Genomic DNA, 22,028 nt, shown 5'->3' on the forward strand with positions numbered 1-22,028 from the left:
AAGCAAGAAAAGGAGACTTTAGAAACCTAGCACACGCAACATGGACATTTCTTCAGAAGCTGTTGGAATAGGCTGATGCAAGGATATAATTTAAGACATGGTGAGTGCAATTATTACTCAAGATGCTTTCTGATAAATTGGCCAAATACTTTCTCCAAAGCAGCTGCTCCTACTTCTAACATGTGACTGATTCAGTGTTCTCTAGGCTTCCACATTCTTCTCCCCAAGCCAGTCCCGTGAATGTGCTGTTGTTTACTACAACCAATCATTGATTCCTTTCACAAAGAAGGCTTCAACAAGCTGGCTCAGGTACGAATTCCTCCAGTCATTCAAGAAACACATCAGTTCCCAGAATGCTCTACAGAATACTGTGTTCCAAATGAAATCAAAACAAACAAAAAAAAAAACTCCAAATACAGAGCAGTAGAGGTCCTCCAATACACTATTCCTGCTAACCCCCTGGCTACCAATGATCTGCCATTATCTCAAACATGCCTCACCAGAAATCGAGGGATTTTAATCTCTTTCATCCGGTCTCTGAACTGGTTAACAAACACCAGGCTGATTAATCAGAGCACATTTTCAAATGAGAGCTCAGGAGGTTGCACGAGACACATAAACACAAATTAAGGGAATCATGGACAAGCTGAGATGAATTTTTTAAGTTTCTATCTCTTATGAACAGTCTTCAAATAGTATTTGCAGGTAAAAAAACTTACTCTTTCAGGCATTTTGCAAGCTACAGATGTGTTTGAAAAACTGTGGGTTGTTTTTTTTTAATGCCAGTCCATTTCTGCAACAATCCATTGTAAGACTTGGGGTATTCTGAAATGGCTTCCCAACACTACACATGCAGGAAAGCCCTTCCACCAAAGGAAGATAAAACAGGACTTCCTTTTGTAGATGGAGAAAATGCTTCCTTATTGGTAATAGGCTGTGGCTGACTTACATTCACATTGTTGTCCCTACAATATCCTACTGAAATATGGCTAGAAGAATAAAATGTTGTCTTTAAAAATGAGGTTCTAACTGGTGCAGGGCACAGGTGCACTACAACAGCAACAGCTCACATTTACATAGCGCTTCAGGGTTTGCAAGTATTTTACATACATTATTTCATGCGATCCTCATAACAACCCAGTAAGGACAGAGCTCAGATTACCCCTATTTTACAGATGAGAAAACTAAGGCGACTTGCCAGGATCACCCACCTAGCCAGGAAGTGGCTAAGGCAGGATTCCTGACACTTAACTGAGCAGGGTCCACCAAGATATCTGGCTACCTACAAGGGATCATAAGATCTCGGAGTTAAGAGCCAGTAAGGTCTTCAGAAGTCAAGTATAGCCCCTCATCTTACAGTGAAGAAAACTAAGGCCCAGAGAAATAGGTGACTTGCCCTTAATCACAGAGAGAAATCACTAGCAGGGGTCTGATTCAAGCCTGAGAATTCACTTCTGAGGACAAATTCCCCAGCACTGGACAAAAGCCCATCCAAACTCCAAATCTCTTCTTACCGTAAAAGCCAGGACTTTTTGGGGAGAGATTCTCCATCTCACATTCAATTCTTCCTACTTCATCTACTGTTTGTGTTTTTTAATTCTGCTTGAAGAGTACTAGTTTTCAACCTGATTTCATTTTTAAAAATTTCTTCTAACCATTTTATTTCTCTTTTGAATCACTGCCTTCACCAAATGTTTGTTATTATGAATAATGACTGCAAAAAAAAGGACAAGATTTTCAGTGAATTTAAACTACCTATCTGTTCTAGACACTTCTCCAAGTACTAAGAATAAAGCAGGAGAAGGACATGTCATTCCTGTCCTATTCCCAGGGTCTCTAGAGTGTCCCTCTTTGTTGTCTTCCAGAACAAATGAACTTTCAATTCCTTATTAGCCAGTAATGTATGGTAGTTAACAAGAAGAGCATTTTATACCTGGAGTATGTGTGTGCTTGTCCTTCGTTGCCAAAGGAGACTATGACATGAGAGAAATGATGACATGACTTGCACTTGACTTTGTTTTGAGTGAGGGAGGGTTTGTGCAAGGTCACCAGACTCACTTCTCCTCCGGAGCCATCTGAATCCAGTGACCAGATATTCATCAGGATGACTGGAGATGACCCAGGATGAGGCAATTGGGGTTAAGTGACTTGCCCAAGGTCACACAGTTAGGGAGTGCCAAGTGTCTGAGGTGAGATTTGAACTCAGATCCTCCTGACTTCTGCACTGGCGCTCTACCCACGGCAGCACCTAGCTACCCCCAATACCTGGAGTAAAAGCTATTGAGAAAGCAATGCTCTAATTAAATGATTTTTAAGCTCTCATGTTCCTATGCTTGAATCATGAAAAAAAAAGCAGAAGTCTATCCAACCAGCAGTAGATTTACCAGGTTCCACCCCTAGCCCTACCCCACTCCCATGAACTATAACCTATTTTAGCAGGTAGTAAAAGAGAACTTCATTTTTCTGCCATAGAAACCTGTCATCCTCCCAAAACCTCCCTTTAGGGAGGGCTCAGAATTTTCCAGCTAACTTTCATTTCCTATCAGCTATTCTGCTTGGTTTTGATTCCACGAACTTCAGGGAACCCTTTGGCATCTCCTTTCCCTTTCCAGCTTCCTTCTATTTGTTGCTTTTCTGCAGTAGATTATAAACTCCGAGAGGGCAGCTCCTGTCTTTCTTATTTGTATCTCCAGCACTTAGCATAGTGCCTGGATTATAGTAGGTGCTTAAAAATGTTTATTGACTATTGATCCTTGGATAATTAACTACACCCTCCTGTACAAATCATCCCACTACTAACTTAGTCTTTGCTTAAAGTCATAGAGATCTGTATTAAATTAACACAATACTAAATTAAGCTATCTAGACTGACAGGCTGAATAAGGAAACTTATCCTACTTCTATGAAGTCACATCCCAGAAGAGCCCAAAGCCCCTGACAAACAAGAATACCGGTTACTAGAGAGATTTTCTGAACTAGGATTACAATAGGTACTCACCCACAAACAAAAACAGCCATTCTGGAAAGCAGTTTGTAACTATGACCAAAAAGCTATTAAACTGTGAAACCCCTTGGAATCAATGACACTGCTATGAGACTTATGCCTCAAAAAAGAGGAAAAGGACCCATATGTACAAAGATGTTTAAATTAGCTCTTTCCATTAGGTAAAGAATTAGAAACTGATGGAGGTGTCCATCAAATAGAGAACCTGTTTGGTATATGAATGTGCTAGAATAAGATTGTGCTATAAAAATTGATAAAGGGGGTGGTTTCAGAAAAAACAACCTAAATAACTAGGGGAATATTTAGCGCTCATAGCTAGGCCAGGCCAACATAATAAAAATACAATACTACCAAAACTAATTTACACTTTTAATGCTATAGCAAACAAATTACCAAGGGGATACTTTACTGATAAAATAATAACAAAATTCAATTGGAAAAAAAAGGTCTAGAAAATCTAGAACTATATTATAAAGCAAAAGTCATCAAAGCCATCTGGTATTGCTTAGAGAATAGAGAAATAGACCAATGGAACGAACGTAAACAGTGGGATTCAGAAACAACGGAATTCAATAACCCAGTGTTTAATAAAGTGGAAAACACAAATTACCTAGGGAAAAAAAATCTTTATTGGATAAAGAAAACTGGGAAAACCGGAAAGCAATCTGATAAAAACTAGGCTTAGACAAATTCTGAACACCATATTCCACAATATGTTCTAAATAAATATGTAGCTTTAATGTTAAAGATCATGCTATTAAAAAAAGTGGAAGAGAAAAAGATGATACACCTCTATGGAGGAGAGATGATTCTTAACCAAACAAGAGATAGAGACAATTACAAAAGATATAAGAAATAACTTTTGATTGCTTGAAACTGAAAAGCTTCAGCACAACAAAACTAACATACCTATGACAAAAATGAAAGTAGTAGAAAAAATGTTTGTATCAAATTTCTCTGATAAGGGTTTGGTATCCAAGATACATAAGCAAATTATATAACCCGTATATATATGTGTGTGTGAGTGTATGTATGTGTGTATATATACACACATACATATATAAAACTAATAGCCATCCCTCAAAAAATGATGAAAAGATATAAACAAACAATTCTCAAAAGAACTACAAAGAATTCACAACCATATGAAAGAATGCTCCAAGTCACAAAAACACAAAACCAAATCAAAACAACCCTGAGGTTTCATGTCACAACCTGCAAATTGGCAAACACACACACACATACACACACATACACACAGACACGACAAAAAATGGCAACAGTTGATGTTAGAGGGGTTTTGGCAAGACAGGCACATTAACACATTATTGGTGGAGCTGTGAAACAGGACAAAAAATTTGGAAAGCAATTTGGAATCATGCAAAGAAAATGACTAAAAAGTCCACATCTTTTGAATCAGAGACTCCATTACTGGGCTTATATTCCCCAAGAAAGTTACTGAAAAGAAAAAAGTCCCTCTATACTCCAAAATATTTATAGCAGCACTTTCTATGACAGCTAAGAATTGGAAACGATGTAGAGGCTTATCAAATTGTTTAGGTGGCACAGTAGATAGAGCATTGGAGCTGCAGTCAAGAAGATTCATATTCCTGAGTTCAAATTGCACTTCAGGCACTTACTAGCAGTGTAACCCTGGGCAAGTCACTTAACCTTGTTTGCCTCAGTTTTCTCATTTGTAAAAGGAGCTAGCGAAGGAAATGACAAACCACTCCAGTATCTTTGTCAAGAAAACCCCAACTGGGGTCACAAAGAGTCAGATACAACTGAACAAGTGTTGGTATCAGCAAGATGTTAACAGCAATCCACAATGAAGATCTACCCGATGGCCAGGAATCTCATCAAGCAAAAATACAACCAAGTCAAAAGCAATTACTATTGTCACTTGAGCTTAGCCTCAACTACTTTCAAGAGAAGAGGGTAAGGAAAAGATTACATATCCCCTTCACAACCACAACAACAGCAGACATTTGTTTACTTAGGACTTTATAGTGATGCCTTGATACGCCTTATTGCCAATTCCTTGGAAAAGATCAGAATTAGAAGTGATTTGCTCAAAGTCACATGACAAGTAGGCTATCTGGGACCAGATTCAGATTTTCTGACTCCAAGTTCACAGTCCTTTGCACTAGACTATGTTACCTCTCACAGAGAACAACATTTCCCCTTCCAACTTAAAGATTAAATCCAGAAATAGTTATGATATATGATGTAGGCTACTCAAAGTTTGCCCCAGAGCCCCTTTTAGGGCAAAGGCTCTGATAGGAAATACAGTATTTTCCAGCTAGAAGGAAGGACTGAAGTATCATGGGAGGTAGAAGTCATACGTGGTGGGGGAAGCCCAGGAACTCTGGAGTCCCAGGGGTTTAGGAGTACACCAAGCCAGCAGTCAGCCAATTGCAACAGGAGAGGACTGTTACCCCAAACTGACTATAATCATGGTCAGTTGGAGTTCCATCTGGCTCACTGACCCACTCAAGGAGAGATTTCCCAGGACAGAATTTATCTAACACACAAAGAAAGAATTAATTCCCTCTTCACTTCCTCCCCTCCTTTGACTAGAAAAGTGGCAGCCTTTAACCCACTGGAGTTTCCTGCTCCCTTTAAATCTTGCTTACTCATGGTCTGTATTTTTATGAGTTTTGTCACCATAGAAAGATAAGCTGGTTTTTACTGCATTCTGAGTGACTGATATAAAAGAGTGGACCACACTAGAGGGAAGGACAAAAGGGAACCCCTGTAACCATAGCCCTGGACCTAACAACTTAACAATGAGACAATATTGAAGTGTGATACCTTTCTCTCTGTTTCTCTCACACACTCTTCTTTCTCCTTCCTCCCTCCTATAAGGAGTGCTTCACTCTTCTGTATGTATACATGTATGAACAGTGTGTCCTAAAACACTGTATGTCCCAGGTACATCTACATGCTGATTCAACAAGCTCTTAGTGCCCATTTCATGCTCCTGTACTCATTCCAAATTTCTCCACTGCCTATCCCATCCACAGCCAGGACTTACCCACGCTAGTATTCTGGATGTCTCATAATAGAAGTTATTAAAGCAAAATAGGTCAAATATTCAATTCTGCCTCTTGCCTCTTTTCACTAGTCCCCATAACTTTCCAAAACAAATGACATACAACATTAAGAATGAGTTTTTAAATGGTTTCTCAGCAACTACAGTAGCCACATTAATCAAAGGCCTCACCACTACTAAGAACAAATGGAAGTCTTCAAAGGGAAATCAGGCTAACTTTCAACGCTGCTGTTCAGCAGAGACGCACACTCACCTTGAACACTTCAGAGAAGAAGCCAGAACCAATCTTTTCCCGGGTGAAGTCATCTAAACGTGTAAGTCTAGAAAAGGCACTTATGAGAGCTCTATACGAAGATGGCCACACTCTTCCCATCTGGGTCACATTTCCATCTCCTCCACTGCTCCCTTCCAAATCTTCCAAACGCTCTAAGCGGGGAGGAAATCCTGCAATGGAATTCCGTTTGCTCCGATCCATCGTTCCAACAATCACTTTTTTCTTCTTTTAAGAAAGGACTCTTCACATCTTAAATTCCCGTTGAGTTTTTGTATCCTGGTTTGACACTAAAACAAAAGAAAAGAAAAAACCCATTTTACCATTTCCATCAATAATTACCATCCAAAGCCTGAAGTCTCAAAGCACACAGATTGCCTTGTAGCCTCCAACTCCCTTCTAGGCATAAAGGCGAAACTTTATTATTTCTGACTTTCAAATATACTAGTACTATCTGAAGACCCAAAACAGTGAGTGAGCCAACAAGCATGTATTCAGCATCTCCTCTGGGTCAGACAGTGCACTAAGCATTGGGCTACAACAGGCACCACATTCTAATGGGGCAAGCAACGTATGAATAACCAGGTAATTTCAGAAGGGAAAGTATGAGTGGGAGGAGAGGAGTTATGGAGTGAAGGAGGCCAGAAGAGGCCTCCTGTACAAGATAGTGCCTGAGGTGAGTTCTGAAGGAGTCCGGGACTCTAAGGGGCAGACAAAGAGGTGAAATTCTCCAACCATGGAAGAATGCCAGTACTGATGCACAGAACTGGAAGGGAGAGAGTCATGTGAAAGAAAACAGCAGGAAGCCTGAGGAGCTGGATTATAAAGTCAGTGGAAGGGCGTTAAGTGTAAAATATCTCGGAAGCTACACGGGAAGTGGGCTGTGAAGGGGCAGAGCAGAGGGCTTCCTATTGGAGCCTCAGGATGAGAGAGTAGGAAGCCCCTGGAGTAGACTCAGTACAGGGAGACATGGTCAACCCTACACTATAGGAAAATCTCACTGGCAACGCAGGGAAAGCTGGACTGGAGTGGGGAGAGACTCAAGACAGGGAGACCAAGATGACCCAATATCCATTCAAAGATGCTGAGCCAAAGACTTCAAAAACATACTCCATCCATTCAGTATTGTTCAGATGTTGGGTCAGGATTATAACCCACATTCAGAAATAATACTCTCTGGCCCTAGGACTTCCAAAGTGTGGGTACTCCTTCACTAGTGTAAATCAGAGCCCCTGCTATCTGCCTCTCCTTTTTATCACCTTGTGGCCAAATTTCTAGTGTGAGACTCTGCTCCCCAAGCAGCAGGCACAAATTCATCACCAGCTCTATACCAAAGGCTGGTACAACCTACCCCAGATCATGCTCCTTTGCCAAAGCCTTCAAGGACCCAAGGTCATGACATGACCATGACGCAAGAAGTCATCAAAGTAAGTCTTCAACAGAGCTATGCAAATACCTCTAAAATCTAATATTTTAATATAATTTACCTTTTTTAATCAGAAAAGTTAATACTAGCACATTATATATTTCATAATGTAAAGAAGAAAGGTTTTTAAAAGTGACACATAACTTGAGGAAGGACAGTCTTTTCTTTTTACACATGAATCCATCAGGCTTTGAGTTCCATGAGAGTGAGAATTTTTAGCACAGTGCCTGGCATACAGGGGACACTTAATAAATGCTTATTGAATGAATGAATGAATCAAAGAACCATAGAATTAAAGATGCAGAGCCGAAAAAAAGGGCCTTAAAAGTCATTGAGTCCAACTTCCATTTCACAGTTGAGAAAACTAAGGCTAAAAGAGAATAAGTGACTTGCTCAGGCAGCTAGTTAAGTGTCTGGGGAAGGATCTGAACTCAGGTCTTCCTGACTCCAAGGGCAGCATCCTATCTACTGTAGGTAAACCTACTCTGTACCCAAGAGGGTGAGGCAAAGCAATGACAAATACCGATATGTGAACAGTAAGAGGATGAAGTCTGGGGCATCTGGGACATCAGAGGACGTTTTGTGAAAAAGAAAGCACCTGAGCGGCCTCCTGAGGGAGGGGGTTTCCTGACAAAGCTGAGGTAAGAAGTAAATTAGTAGAAGAGGGGAAATGGAAGCAAAGGACAGGCAGATTTGAGGAATGGAAAATAGTCTGCTTGAGGGGGATTTTAGAATATAAAATAAGGGTGAAAAGCCAGGTCAGAACAAGCTTGCAAAGGACTTTGAACATCAGTCTAGGAAGCACAGATATAACCAAGCAGGTCATGCCAAGGAACCACTTGAAATTAAAATTGGGCTTATACTTGCTGGTGGAATTTAGGATTCTTTTAAGAAAATGAAAGTAGGGACAGTGAAGGTGACCAGATCAGAAAATATTTCTGAGGCAAGATAAGAGACTGAAGAAGTCAATAGGAAAGATAAGACAAAAGAAAAACACAGGACTTAGTAGAAATTGAATGGGACTGAGAAGGAAAACGAAAACACACATGCAAAGGTAATAAAACATTGGTTATTAAGTGTGAGGGCAAAATAAAGCGGGAATTACAACTGAAATGGAATCTGAAATTCAGCTACATTTTTACATTTTCTGATTATGAATCAGAAAGCATTTATTAGTCAACTAGTAGGTGCCAGAAACTGTGCCAGGTGCTGGGATACAAAGACAAAGTGAAACTGTCCCTACCCTGAAGGAGATGACACTCTGACACAGGAGAAAAGTGCCCATCTATAGGGATATAGAAAATATATATCAGATCACTTTCTCGGGGAGGGGAAAGGAAGATCAGGAAGGACCTCATCCAGAGGGGTAGCATCTGAACTGAATTTTGAAAGGGGCAGGGACAGCAAGGAGGTAGTATATTCCAGGCATAAAGTCAGAAGATGGAAGGTCATGTGTAAGAAACAGCAAGAAGGGCAAGTTGGATGGTTTTGTGTTGTTGTTAGTGAGTCAAGCCTGACTCTTCATGACCACATATGGAATTTTCTTGGCAAAGATACTAGACTAGTTTGTCACTTCCTTCTCCAGTTCATTTTACAGATGAGGAAACTGAGGCCACAGAGTTAAGGGCCTTGCCCAGGGTCACACAGGTAGCAACAGACTGAGGCAGTATCAGAACTCAAGTCTTTCTGACTCCAGACCCGGCACTCTATCCACTGTGCCACCTACCCTAAGTTGGTTAGACAATATGCTATATGGAGGGAGTAGATGGTAATAAGGCAGAACAGATCTGAGGGGGCCAAGCTGTGAAGACCTCTGAATGCCAAGCAGAGAAGTTTATATTTATTCCTAAGGATCATAGGAAGCCAGAGATTATTACACTCTAGGTAGTGTTATAGTTAGACTTGAGCAAAATCATTTAGGCAGCTGTATGGAAGATGAATTAGAGTGAGTTAAGACTTACAGCAGGGAGACAGTGAGGATTATCAAGGAATGTTAAGGGGTCCCCTGAACTCATCTTTTTGAGTTGTTATATTGTCCAGAAATATGGGACCTAACGTATACAGGAGGGCCTGAATGTGTCAAGAACGAAGCTTCCCCCCTCCCTACTCCCATCCCAAGTTGACATAATTTGTTGTTTACACCCCAAACTGTACTCCCTGTGTGTCCTTGGGAATCAAGACAGGTGCCAGTCGGTCTGCACTAGATGGGGAAATTGCTTGTGTAGCTGGGACCTTTGTAGATAAGCTGACCATCCTATCTTCATAGTCTAGCAGTTCCCAAGGGAAAAGAAGGAAGCTGTTGCCATTGCCTTGCTCCTCCCCTTCAGAAGGGGTTCTGTCCTTTTCCCACCTTTAGGCCCCTTCTTATGCCACACCCCTTTAGGGGAAATTTGTATTTTCTCCTCCTTTTTCTGTCCTATGGTTATAAATATGCAAACTTGTATTCTTGTGAACTCTTTGGGAAAATGCATGTCCATTTCCCTTGTAACAACCTATTTTTCAAGTAAGTTTTGTGAAGCTGTGATTTTCTATTGACAAGAGGCTGCTGCAACTGAACATTCAAGAGATGGTGGAGTCCTGAAATAGGGGGGCAGCTATGGGAGCGGAGAAAACAGCACCTCTGTGAGAGACGCTGTACAAGTAGGGACAAAATTCGGCAGATGATGAAATATGTGAGATGAAACCATCTAATCCTGGATGACCAAATGGGTGGTAGTATCCTTGACAAAGGTAGGGCAGTTTGGGAAGTTAAGGAAGAGAGGAGGGTCATAAGGAAGAGAAACTAGGTTCTGTTTGGGATGTGGTGGATTTGCTATGTCTATGGGATGTCCATTTTGAAATCTAGCGAGCAGATGGCAACTCAGAACTGGAGCTCAGAAGTTATCTGGGAATCATTTGCATATCGACAATAATTAAATCCACATAAGTTGATGAGGTCCAAATGAAAGAGTGCAGAGAAAAAAGAGAAAAGAGCCCAGGACAGTCTTTCACCAGGGACCTAGGACTAAGGAGTACACATGCTTAGTCAAAATGGTTGTTTTGGGGGGGAATGAAGAAGTAAAGGAAGGGACTTGCCTGAGCTCTCCCAAATTACCCTCCAAACAACTTTAAAGTACCACCTCAAAATGAATTTTGGAGTGGCAGAACAGAATGGGGTAAATTAATCACATAAAAGAGTCATAAAAGTGCTTTTACACTGGAGGGGAAAATGGGGGGGAAGGTAAGGGGAGTCAAGGGTGGGAGGCAACACTTGTTACTTACTCTCATTAGAACTGGCTCAAACAGGGAATAACATATATACTCAGTTGGGTATAGAAATCTATCTTAACCTATAGGAAAGCAGGCAAAGGGGGTAAAAGAAAAGGGGGCTGGTAGAAGGGAGAGTGCATTGGGGAAAGTGGTCAAAAGCAAATATTTGAGGAAAGAGGGTAAAAGGGGAGAGGATAAACAAGAAAAAAACAGCATGGAGAAAAATATACATTTAGTAATCATAACTGTGAATGTGAATTGAATGAACTAATCCATAAAACAGAAGCAAAATAGCAGAGTGAATTAAAAACCAGAACCCTATAATATGATATTTGCAAGAAATATACTTGAAGCAGAGAGACATATACAGGGTAAAGGTGAAGGGTTGGAGCAGAATCTATTATGCTTCAGCTGAAGTTAAAAAAAAAAAAGCAGAGGTAGTGATTATGATCTCAAAAAAAAATAAAAGCAAAAACAGATCTAATTAAAAGAGATAATCAGGAAAACTATATCTTGCTAAAAGGTACCACAGACAAAATTCATAAGATGCAACCAAAGCAGCACTTAGGGGAAAACTTCTATCTCTAAGTACTTACATCAACAAAATAGAGAAAGAGCACATGGATTAATTAGGCATGCAATCAAAAAAAACTAGAAAAACAACAAATTAAAAATCTCTAACTAGACACCAAATTAGACACCCTAAAAATCAAAGGACACATTAGTAAAACTGAAATTAAGAAAACCACTGAGCTAGTAGTAAATAAAATCAGGAGATGCTTTTATGAAAAATCAATAAAATAGATAAACCATCAGTTAGTTTGATTAATTTTTTTGTAATTTTTCTATTCATTTTAAACAAATACAAAATGAGAAAAGAAAAAATAGAACGCTGCCATGTACACTGCAGAACATAAGAGATGATTCAATATAAAACAGTAAATTTCCGTCTCAGGAAAACCTATACAATGAATAATACACTGTTTTCAAAACTACCCAGCTTTTCTTTGCTTCCTTGTAGGTTTTCTTTTGTTCTCTTTTTCTTTATTTTTTTGCCCTCTTTCCCCCTCCCCACCCTAGTAGGCTACAATTATACTCAGATACAGATAGATAGATAGATAGATAGATAGATAGATAGATAGATAGATAGATAGATAGACAGACAGACAGATAGAAACATACACATATATATATATATATATATATGACTGTACTATGCATACTTCCTCCATCTTCTCTTTCTCTATAGGTAGACACCATCTTTTTTCATAGGTCCAAGTTTTTCCATATTTTTCTAAATCAACCAGCTCATATTTCTGCACTACAGCAGTATCCCAACCAATCATACACATATATACATATATACCAGTCACAGACACTATCCATGAAAGTTATGTCTATGTCTACTGCTATGTCATTTTTCACAACTTTCTGCACTCCTTTTATTCCTAGCTACATTGGTTTTATTTATAGCAGATAATTTTAATTTAAAATAATGGAAACTATCCATTTTACACTTCAACAATGCTCTCATCTTATAATATAGCACAAAGTCGAATAGTGCTGAATTGACTTCCTTTACATTTTTTTTGTCCTGGTTTCTGTGAAATTCCACACCTTTTGTTCTTCTAAAATGAACTTTGTTATTATTATTTTTTCTAACTTAGTAAAATTTTTGAGTAATTTCATTAGTATGGCACTGAATCAATTATTTTAAAAAATTGTCATTTTTTAAATTATATTGGCTTTGCCTATCCAGAACAATAAATACCACTTCAGTTATTTAGATCTGACTTTATTTGTGTAAAAAGTATTTTATGGTTATGCTCATATAGTGCCTGTGTCTGCTGTCGCAGTATACATTTAGGTATTTTATACTGTCCAGTTTTTTTAAATGGTCTAAAACAATACTGAATAATAATGCTGATACTTAGAGCGGTTTGCTTGTTTTTTGCTTTTGATTAAGTCTATTTTAGCTTTGACTTTATCTGGTTAACGTGACTTATAAAAGAAAGAAAAAAACAAATTACCGGTATAAAAAATGAAAAGAGTGAATTCACCCCTAGCGAAGGAGAAATTAAAACAATTACTGGGATCTATTTTGCCCAATTATGTGCCAATAATTCCAACAATTTAAGCAAAATTGATTATTTACAAAAATATAAATCACCCAGGTTGATAATAATGCACTTCTGCACAACTGATGAGTTATGAAGTGATCCAACCATTCCGTAGAGCAATTTGGAACTATGCCCAAAGGGCTATTAAACCTGTGTATATCCTTTGATCCAGCAATACCACTACTAAGTCTCTATCCCAAAGACATTAAAAAAAACGGAAAAGAACTCATGGACAAAAATATTTACAGCAGCTCTTTTTCTGTTGGCAAAGAATTGGAAATTGGGGAGATGTTGGTCATCTGGGGAATGGCTGAATAGTTGTGATATGTGATTGTGATGGGATACTATTGTGCTATAAGAAATGACAAGCAGGATGTTTTCAGAAAAACCTAAAAAGAGTTACATGAACTGATGCAAAGGGAAATGAGCAAAACCAGGAAAAAACTGTACAAAGTAGCAATACCATACAACGATCAACTGTAAATGACTTAGTTTTTCTCAGCAATACAATCCTCTAAGACAATTCCAAAGGACTCATGATGAAAAATACTATCCACCTCCAGAGAAAAAAACTGATGCAGTCTGAATGCAAGTTGAAACATACTTTTTTAACTTAGTTTTCTTGATGATTTGGGGGGGTGGAATCAGTATTTTCTTTCATAATCTGATTAACACAGAAATATGTTTTGCATGACTGTACATATATAATCTATATCAAAGTGCTTGCCTTCTCCAGGAGAGGGGAGAGGTGGAAGATAGTTTGGAACTCAAAAAAAATTTTTTTTTAATGTTAAAAATTGTTTTTACATGTAATTAGAAAAAGATTTTTTTTTTAATGTTAGGCAAAGCTTAGGGTGGTTTTGAGATTTTCCAAACCTTTTCATGTAAACACTAATATAAAGTTCCAGTCTCCATACTACACATGTTGTTTATTGTTTTCCTAATATCTAAACCACCTGATCTGGGTCCTGCCTTTATTTCCTTATCACTTCCAATCTCAATTTTTTAAAAAAAAATCTATATTCATGTTCCATCCTGTCCGTGCAGTAGAATATAACCTATTGGAGGCCTGAGCTTCTCTCATTTTTACTCAGACATGCCCAGTTTCAAGAAAATAATCTTGTCAAATTCCATTTCTAAACAGATTTTTAAATATCAAAATAAAATACTACTAATATCATGGAAAGGAAGACCTTCTGCCTTCAGACTGGCCTTCCATTTCCTTGGTCAGTAAACCTTATGATAAGATTACTACCTACATAGCAGGACAAGCCATTTCATCTCTGGATATCAGTTTCCTCACAGGAAAATGAAAAGACTGGACTACATCACAATCACAATCTGTGCCAGCTCTCAGTCTAAACTGTTACAATCCCTCTTCAAACACTTTAATGAAGCTTCAAATTATTGATTCTGACTTGTTTTAATTAGTCATGGGTAGTAGTAGCAAAGCTAAGTGCTTAAGAAGAATCCCAAACCACTCTGAGAATATACTACATGTAGATGATAAATTCATATTAAAACACAATGGTCTCAACAGCTTCTTAAACAAATGTATCATTTCTCAATTCATAAATGATTTATGAGAAATAAAAGAAAAGAAAATGGGAAGACAATTTCAAAGGAAGAAATCCGAGTTATGAATGAAAATATGCTAATGTAAAAAATGTGAAAAAAATGCTCTAAATCTTACAAAGAAACAGAAATTTTTAAAACTCTGAGTTTCCACCTCACATACATCATATGGGCAAAGTTGGACAAAAAAAGAAGAAAAGAAAATGGAAAATGCTGGAGGTGCTGTGTGAAAACAGGCACATTAATGTATCAAGATTACTGGAGCTGTGAACTGGTCCAGACAATCTGGAAGGCAATTTGTTCTATGCGTGTAACCGATAGAATAGCAGAAAGAAATACAGTCCAGCACCTCTGCCAAACCTCCATGACAATCTAGAAAACACACCAAACCAACTTCTGATTGGGAAATCCAAGAAAAAGTCTTAAAAACAGCATATATAAATAGAAGACTATGTAATAAGGAGGAAAAAGGAGGCAGGAAACAGAAGGTAAAACTTTAACCTGACTTTCACCTGAACTAGTCAAATGAAGAAAGATTATACATACACATATACACACTTGGGTACAGAAATACATTTTACCCAACAGGGAAATAGGATGGAAAGAGGGTCTCATTTCTAAGGGAATTGAGTCAAATTTATAAGAATAAGAGCCACTTCCCAGTTGAAAAATGGTCAAAGATACAAACAGAAAGCTTTCAGAAAGAGAAACCCAAGCTATCAATAACCATATGAAAAAGTGCTCTAAATAACTATTAATTGAAGAAATGAAAATCAAGACAAATCTGAGGAACTACCACATACTTATCAGATTGACTACGTTTACAAAAAGGGAAAAGGACAAATGCTGCAGGAGCCATAGGAAAAAGCCATACTGATGCCCACTGCTGTGGGACTACGAACTAGTTGGCCATTCTAGAAGTATTTTACAGCAACGCCCAAAAAACTAATAAGCTGTACACACCTTTTGACCCACCAATACTTCTACTAGGTCTACGCCCAAAGAAAGAGGATAAGAGCACATATGCACAAAAAATATTTATCGCAGCTCTCTTTGTGATGCCAAATGAAAACTGAGGGGGCACCATCAACAGGGGAATGGCTGAGCAAATTGTAAATGTGATGAAATACCACTGTGCTCTAAGAAATGATAAAACGGATAGTTTCAGAGAAATTTGGCAAGAATTGTACAAAAAGACATCAATCGAAGTAATCCAAATGAGGAGAACAATTTATACAATAAGTGCAATACTGAAAAGAAAAATAACTTTGAAAGACTTAGGAACTCTGATCAATACAATGACCAACCACAATTCCCAAGTACTCAAAATGAAACAAACTGTCCACCTCCATAGAGAGAAATGACTCAAAGTGCAGACTGAAGTACATTTCTGTCTTTTTCTTGTATTTCCTCCCAGAACATAGCTAATGGAGAAATGTGTTTTATATGACTTCATATTTATAATGAGTTTTGTATTTCTTGCCTTCTCAGTGAGTGGCAAAGGGGATGAGAGAAGAGAAAAAACTCTGGAATGGAAAATAAAATAAAATTGAGTTAAAAAAAGAAATGATGAAAGAGATGGCTTCAGAAAAACCTGGGAAAATTGGTAAGAACGGATGCAGAATGAAGTGAACAATTTATACAAGGACAACAATATTGTAAACACAAATAAGCTTGAAAGGACTAAGCACTACTTCACAGGACTCATGATGAAACAAGGCTGCTGCTGGGCCTTCATTCCTGAAGAGGACCAGTGAGGTCACAAGTACTGTTTTGAGACAGAGCTGGGCAAAGTCATCAGCCTCATCCTCTCCTCCAGAGACAAGTCATAAGTCAAGATGGCTGGCGAGCAACTCAGGATGAAACATGCTCCCTAACTCCTGACATAGAGGTAATCACCTCAGAGTGCAGATTGAGACAATTTTTTTGGACATGGATAATGTGGGAATTTGTTTTCCTTGAATATATATTTTGTTTTTCTTGCTTCCTCATTGTGGAGGAAAGGAAAGGTGGGTCAGAGAGAAGGGAAATTTCTTAAAAATAAAAATTTAAAAATGAAATTTTAGAATACATTTGCTTTGGAATTACTTTTCAAATCTATTCACATCAACATTAGCTTTGGATCCTAATGTAGTTTCATCCTCCTGCAAAGATGGGTATATTTTTTGAACAATGACAATTAAAAATTTCTACCCCACCACTACTTCTATTAGAAAAGTACAGCTGGGGAAGATTACAAAGATTTAGATCTACAGAGCAATTGGATACAAACAGTTGAGATGTGCTGTCCAAAACGTAGCACTACAGTTGGAGGATGTAGTCTTGACCTGTGATTTCTCCCCTTACCATTTGAGATGTGCAAGTTCCCAAGTAATCTAGGTCACTGAAAGGTCAAGTCACTTGCCCAAGACCACAAAACCAGTATCATCAGAGGTAGGTCTTACTGACTCAAGCCAATTCTCTATCCACAATGCCAAGCTGCTTCTCACCACAGATTATAAGAGTGGTAAGCCTCTTAATTAATTGACAAGGACTTAAGTGCCTATTCTATGCTAGGCACTGTAGATACAGATACAATAAAGAATACAGGCCCTATCCTCGAAGAGGTAACATTCTATGGGAAAGGGCAAGATGGGTGAGAACAAAATACACAAATGTAAATACAGCACAAACAAAATGCAGAAAAAATAAATATAACACAATTTGTTGGGGTGGAAAAGTGACTATGGCACATGGGGGTAGGGAGAAGGATCAGGAAAGGCTGCATGGAGAGGCAGTAGCTGGGTAGAGCTTCAAAGGCGGCCCAGCACTCTAGAAGGCTGAGGTGATGTAGAATGAATGTTAGGCCTGTGGGGAAAGCCAGGGCAAATGCACAGGGACAGGAAATGAAATGTTGCATTCAAGCTACACCCAAGAAAGGCAGTGTGGCAAGACTGCAAAATGCATGAAGGGTAATAATGTATATATAGTAAGCCTGAAAAGGTAGGGGAAGCCAAACTGTGAAAGGCTTTAAATGACAAAAGATTTTACATTCTATCCTAGAGAGCAGGGTAGTAGCATGGTCAATCCTGAGCTGTAGGAAAGCACTTGGGCAGCTTTGTGGAGGACAGTTCAGAGAGGTGGGAATGGCAACGAGTCACTGCACTAGTTTCTATATCGTCTTCCTCCGCTAAAATGTAAAATCCTGGAGTGCAAGGACTGTCTGGCTTATGGTTATTTGTATCCTCAGGGCCTGGCACATAGGAATTGAATTTCTTTTTGTTAATTCGTAGTCTAAGCTGTGGTTTGTTCTTCATTCTCAAAGAGGACCAATGACCTCAGGAAGGTGATGTCATAACTTTCAAGTGAACTGAATTTAAGTGAGGCAGGGCTGTGCAAAGTCACCAGCCTCACACTCTCCTCCAGAGCCATCTGGGTCCAGTGGCAAGATACAGAGCAGAACGACTAGAGATGACCCTGGATGCAGTGGGGGATCTTGACCTTTTAACGTTAAGATCTTTGCCAAGTCTGTTTGTCAGTGATTAAGACTAGGTAGGAAATGAGATCAAAAAATGACCTCTTTTATCCAAGGGGGGAAAAAATCACTGGGGCAGTAGGGATGGGGGTGGGGAGGACCCTCAGGGTTTGTGTCCAAAACAGCAACAACTGCTATTTACAGTTACTCTGAGCCACCAAACCCAAACAATGACCAAGTGAGGCTTGGGCTGGGACCTACATTCCATGAGAGCCAGAGCAACCTGGGTTTAAGGCATGGTCCTTTAAAATAGAAATCTGGCCCAATAATCTGTGAGGAGTAGTAGCTGCCCCACTGGAGACCCAACAGGCCAGTTCCAGATGGGCAATGCTGCTACTTGCTTGTTTGCTTCCTTCCTTCCCTCCCTCCTCTCCCTCCGTCCACGCAGGGAATCATACCCTTACCTGCAGGTGCTCTGCCCAAAGGAATATAAATTTTGATAGTCAATGCTAAAGATTATGGGGAGGAACCAAGGTGATGGCCATGTAAACAGAGAGAAGGAGACAGGTGCAAAAGATGTGGGCAGGCAGACTTGGGAGCAGCTGGCAATCACCTGGATGGGGAGGGGGAAGGCTGAGGATGACTGGGAAGAAGGTTTGGAAGCTGGTTAAGTATCCTAGAATAGGAAGGAAAACAGATCCAAACTTCAGCAAGCCAACAATGAGTAGCTGGCTTATTTTCAAGAACATAAATGAGTTTTTGAGAGATTTCAGAAGGCTACATGAGTGTGTGGTTTACAAAGTCACATCAGATTGTTTTCGAGTGATTTGTGTACAACTTCACTGGTTAATAAACTGGGAAGCTAAAAAAAGAAGTTTCCTTCACATAACAGGTTTTTCTTCTATTACCAGTGTAGACTAGTTTGCTATCCCTTAGCTGGTTCTGATTGGTATTTAAGTTAATTTATTTTCCCAATGAAGGGAAACCATTTTTTTTTTTTAATGAAGAACTCAGATGGAGGGTGAGCAGGGCTGAAACAATATTTTAAAATACCAATAAGAAACAAAAAAGTTGTTTTCTAACTGGCAGAGAGAGGTGTTAAATGTCCTATGCCCAGAATCATTTTGGCTCTTGACTTGGGGATAACAGGGCTTTATTTCTCAAATGGTTGTCAGAAGAAACCCATTCACTTTTTAGGCCTTCCAGTGTTGACAAGCTCTCAATTTAAAATAGCTCCAGAAAAACAGCCCCCTACCCTGTGTCCCAGGTTTACTGCCCTAAGCTCTCGTTTTTCCATTAGAAAAATATTTTCCAAACAAAATGTGAATATTTGTCACCTATTTCACTAACTAACTAAGGACTACTCTCCAATGTCTGCACCATTCATTCCCCTGAAGCCAGGAAACCAACTCTGAAAAAGCAACAAATTTCCACTTAGCCTAAAAACTGGCAGCCTTCCCTCATTCACCTCTGGCAGACATGAACCCCAGGCATTAATGCGAAAGATGTGCTAAAAGCTTCAACACAAAAGATATGCCAACTGTTCTTTAACATTGTTCAATACCATTCAAAAATCCGTTGTCCCTTTCAATTTTCTCTGACAAACAAATCACACACGTTACCAGGGGTAGCTATGTCAAGCCCAGAGAGCTAAAATACACTGGGCAGAAGGAAGGTACCCCAAACTGGCAAGACGCTGCAATCTTCATGATCTCCAATCAAGGACACTCACCAAGATTCCCTGAAAAGGGCTCAGAAAGAGAGCAAAAACTCTCCAAAAGCCAGATAGTCTTTAAACTCTGAGCCAGGAGTAAAAACCAGAACATAGTGTCTTCACACGGTCACCTTCTTCTCCTGTTTCTACAGCAGTTTCCACGTGTTTAGAGGTAAGGAAGTGAACTCATCCAAAAGCCAACCAGCATTTGTTCATCTGCCTATGTCTGGTGTCCTACAGCCTGGAACACTTCCTTCAGGATTCCTGTATGGATGCTGACAAAAGAGTTTTGGGTTGCCCAGACCAATCACATGGGTTAACATCGTAGTTAGGTTTGCTCAGCAAGAATTGTTTCTAGGACTCAAAGCAGCCAATGTGTCCATCAGATACATTTCAGGATGATTGCCTAATTAAAAACAGAAGTAATACTGCTGTACTGTTGAGTTTGCCATTACTGTCAAAGGATAAGCTTCACTTTTCATTCAAGCCAGAAAAGCTGTCATTCCCTCTGAAATTTTCTCCACATATACACAATAGTATGTCTTAGCTCCAGATATATCAAAATCTGATTTTTAAAACTGGGTTGGGCTCCTTGAAACAAGTTTCCTATTTCTGAGCTCACACAGCCTCCAATGCCCTGATCCAAGGGCTAGAGAGGAATCATAAAAGCTTAGATCAGGGGTGGGAAACCCATGGCCTCAAGGCCACATGTACCTTCTAGGTCATGTGTTGCCCTCTAGGTCCTCAAGTGCAGCCCTTTGACTGAATCCAAACTTCACAGAACAAATTCCCTTAATAAAAGGACTTGCTCTGTAAAATTTGGACTCAAGTCAAAAGGCCGCATCCAAGGACCTAGGAGGTCACATGTGGCCTTGAGGTCAAAGGTTCCCTACCCCTGGCTTAGATCCCAGAACTCTTCTAGCTGACTGTGAAATCAGGAAGAATAAGCATGGTCCCAAAGAAGAGATAAAAGAAGACAACTATCCCAACTCCTCTGCAGAGGTATGGGGTCCACAGGTGTGTTGTACTGCATATAATGCCAGATTTTTTCAATGTACTAACTGGTTTTGCTGACTTTTTTTTCTAACCTTCCTCTTTTTCTTTTTGTAGAAAAAATAATTCGTATTAAGAAATGGCTTCCTAGGAGGAAAGGGGGGAAGAAATACCAGAGGAAATCTAGGCAATGTAAAAACAAAAGATATCAATCAATATTTATTAAGCACCTAATATGTGCCAGGCACTGTGCTAAGTGCTGAGGATACAAAAAAAGGCAAAAGGTAGTACCTGCCCTCAAGGAACTAACAATCTTTAGGTCTTCTGGCCTCATTACTCTCCCAATGCAGAAAGATCTGGATATCATCAAAAAATAAAAATAAAGATTTATTAAAGACTATTTTTCACTATGATAGACACTTGAGTTACAAAAGTGATACAAGTAAAACAGTTCCTGCCTTCAAGGAACTTACACTTTTATTCTGATATGTTCAAAATACAGAGTGATTTGGGGGGTCAGAAGCCACTAACTAAATGGAGTATCAGGTACAGGGTAGCAGCAGAGATCAAGTAACAGCAAAGAGATCAGTCTGGCTGGAGCTTAGAGTTCTGTCATCAGTCTGGAAAGATAGGCCAGAGTCAGAATACAAAGGGCTTTAAATATCAGAGTTAGTCAGTAACCGTTTACTAAGTGCCTACGATGTGTCAGGCACTGTACTAAATGCTACGGATACAAAGAAAGGCAGAAGGCAGTTTCTGTTCTCAAGAAACTCCCAGTCTAATGTAGGAGAAAACATACAAACAACTATGCGCTACCAAGCTACTATATACTACCAGGCTGGTGACCTGCACAGCCCTCCCTCACGCAAAACAAAGTCAAGTGCAAGTCATGTCATTTCTCTGATAGCATGATCTTCTTCAACAACGAAGGACAAACACACAAGTTACAGACAGGAAAATGTGGAGATTATCAATTGAGAAAAGGTCCTGGCACTAAGGGGGATCTAGAAAGACTTCTTTGTAGAAGGTTGGATGAAATCACTAAGTAAAACAGTATGAAGAGAGAAGAGAAAAGAGCCCAGGACAGAGCCCTATGAGACACTTAACAGTTACCTGGGTGCATGGGACAACAGGTCCTGACAACAGAGAGAAAACAGAGCTACTTAA

At 39.3% G+C, this 22,028-nt stretch overlaps 1 protein-coding gene across 1 annotated transcript in view; it reads right to left on the reverse strand.

The window, feature by feature from the left end:
- Positions 1-22,028, reverse strand: part of TESK2 (testis associated actin remodelling kinase 2) — a 141,143-nt gene that overhangs the window by 105,425 nt on the left and 13,690 nt on the right. The window contains exon 2 of the mRNA XM_072649235.1: positions 6,313-6,620. Coding sequence (XP_072505336.1) covers positions 6,313-6,534 — 222 coding nt within the window. The 5' untranslated portion in view covers positions 6,535-6,620. The remainder of the gene's footprint in view (positions 1-6,312; positions 6,621-22,028) is intronic.

Source organism: Notamacropus eugenii, chromosome 2 (assembly GCF_028372415.1).
Source record: "Notamacropus eugenii isolate mMacEug1 chromosome 2, mMacEug1.pri_v2, whole genome shotgun sequence".
NCBI classification, from domain to species: Eukaryota; Metazoa; Chordata; class Mammalia; order Diprotodontia; family Macropodidae; genus Notamacropus; species Notamacropus eugenii.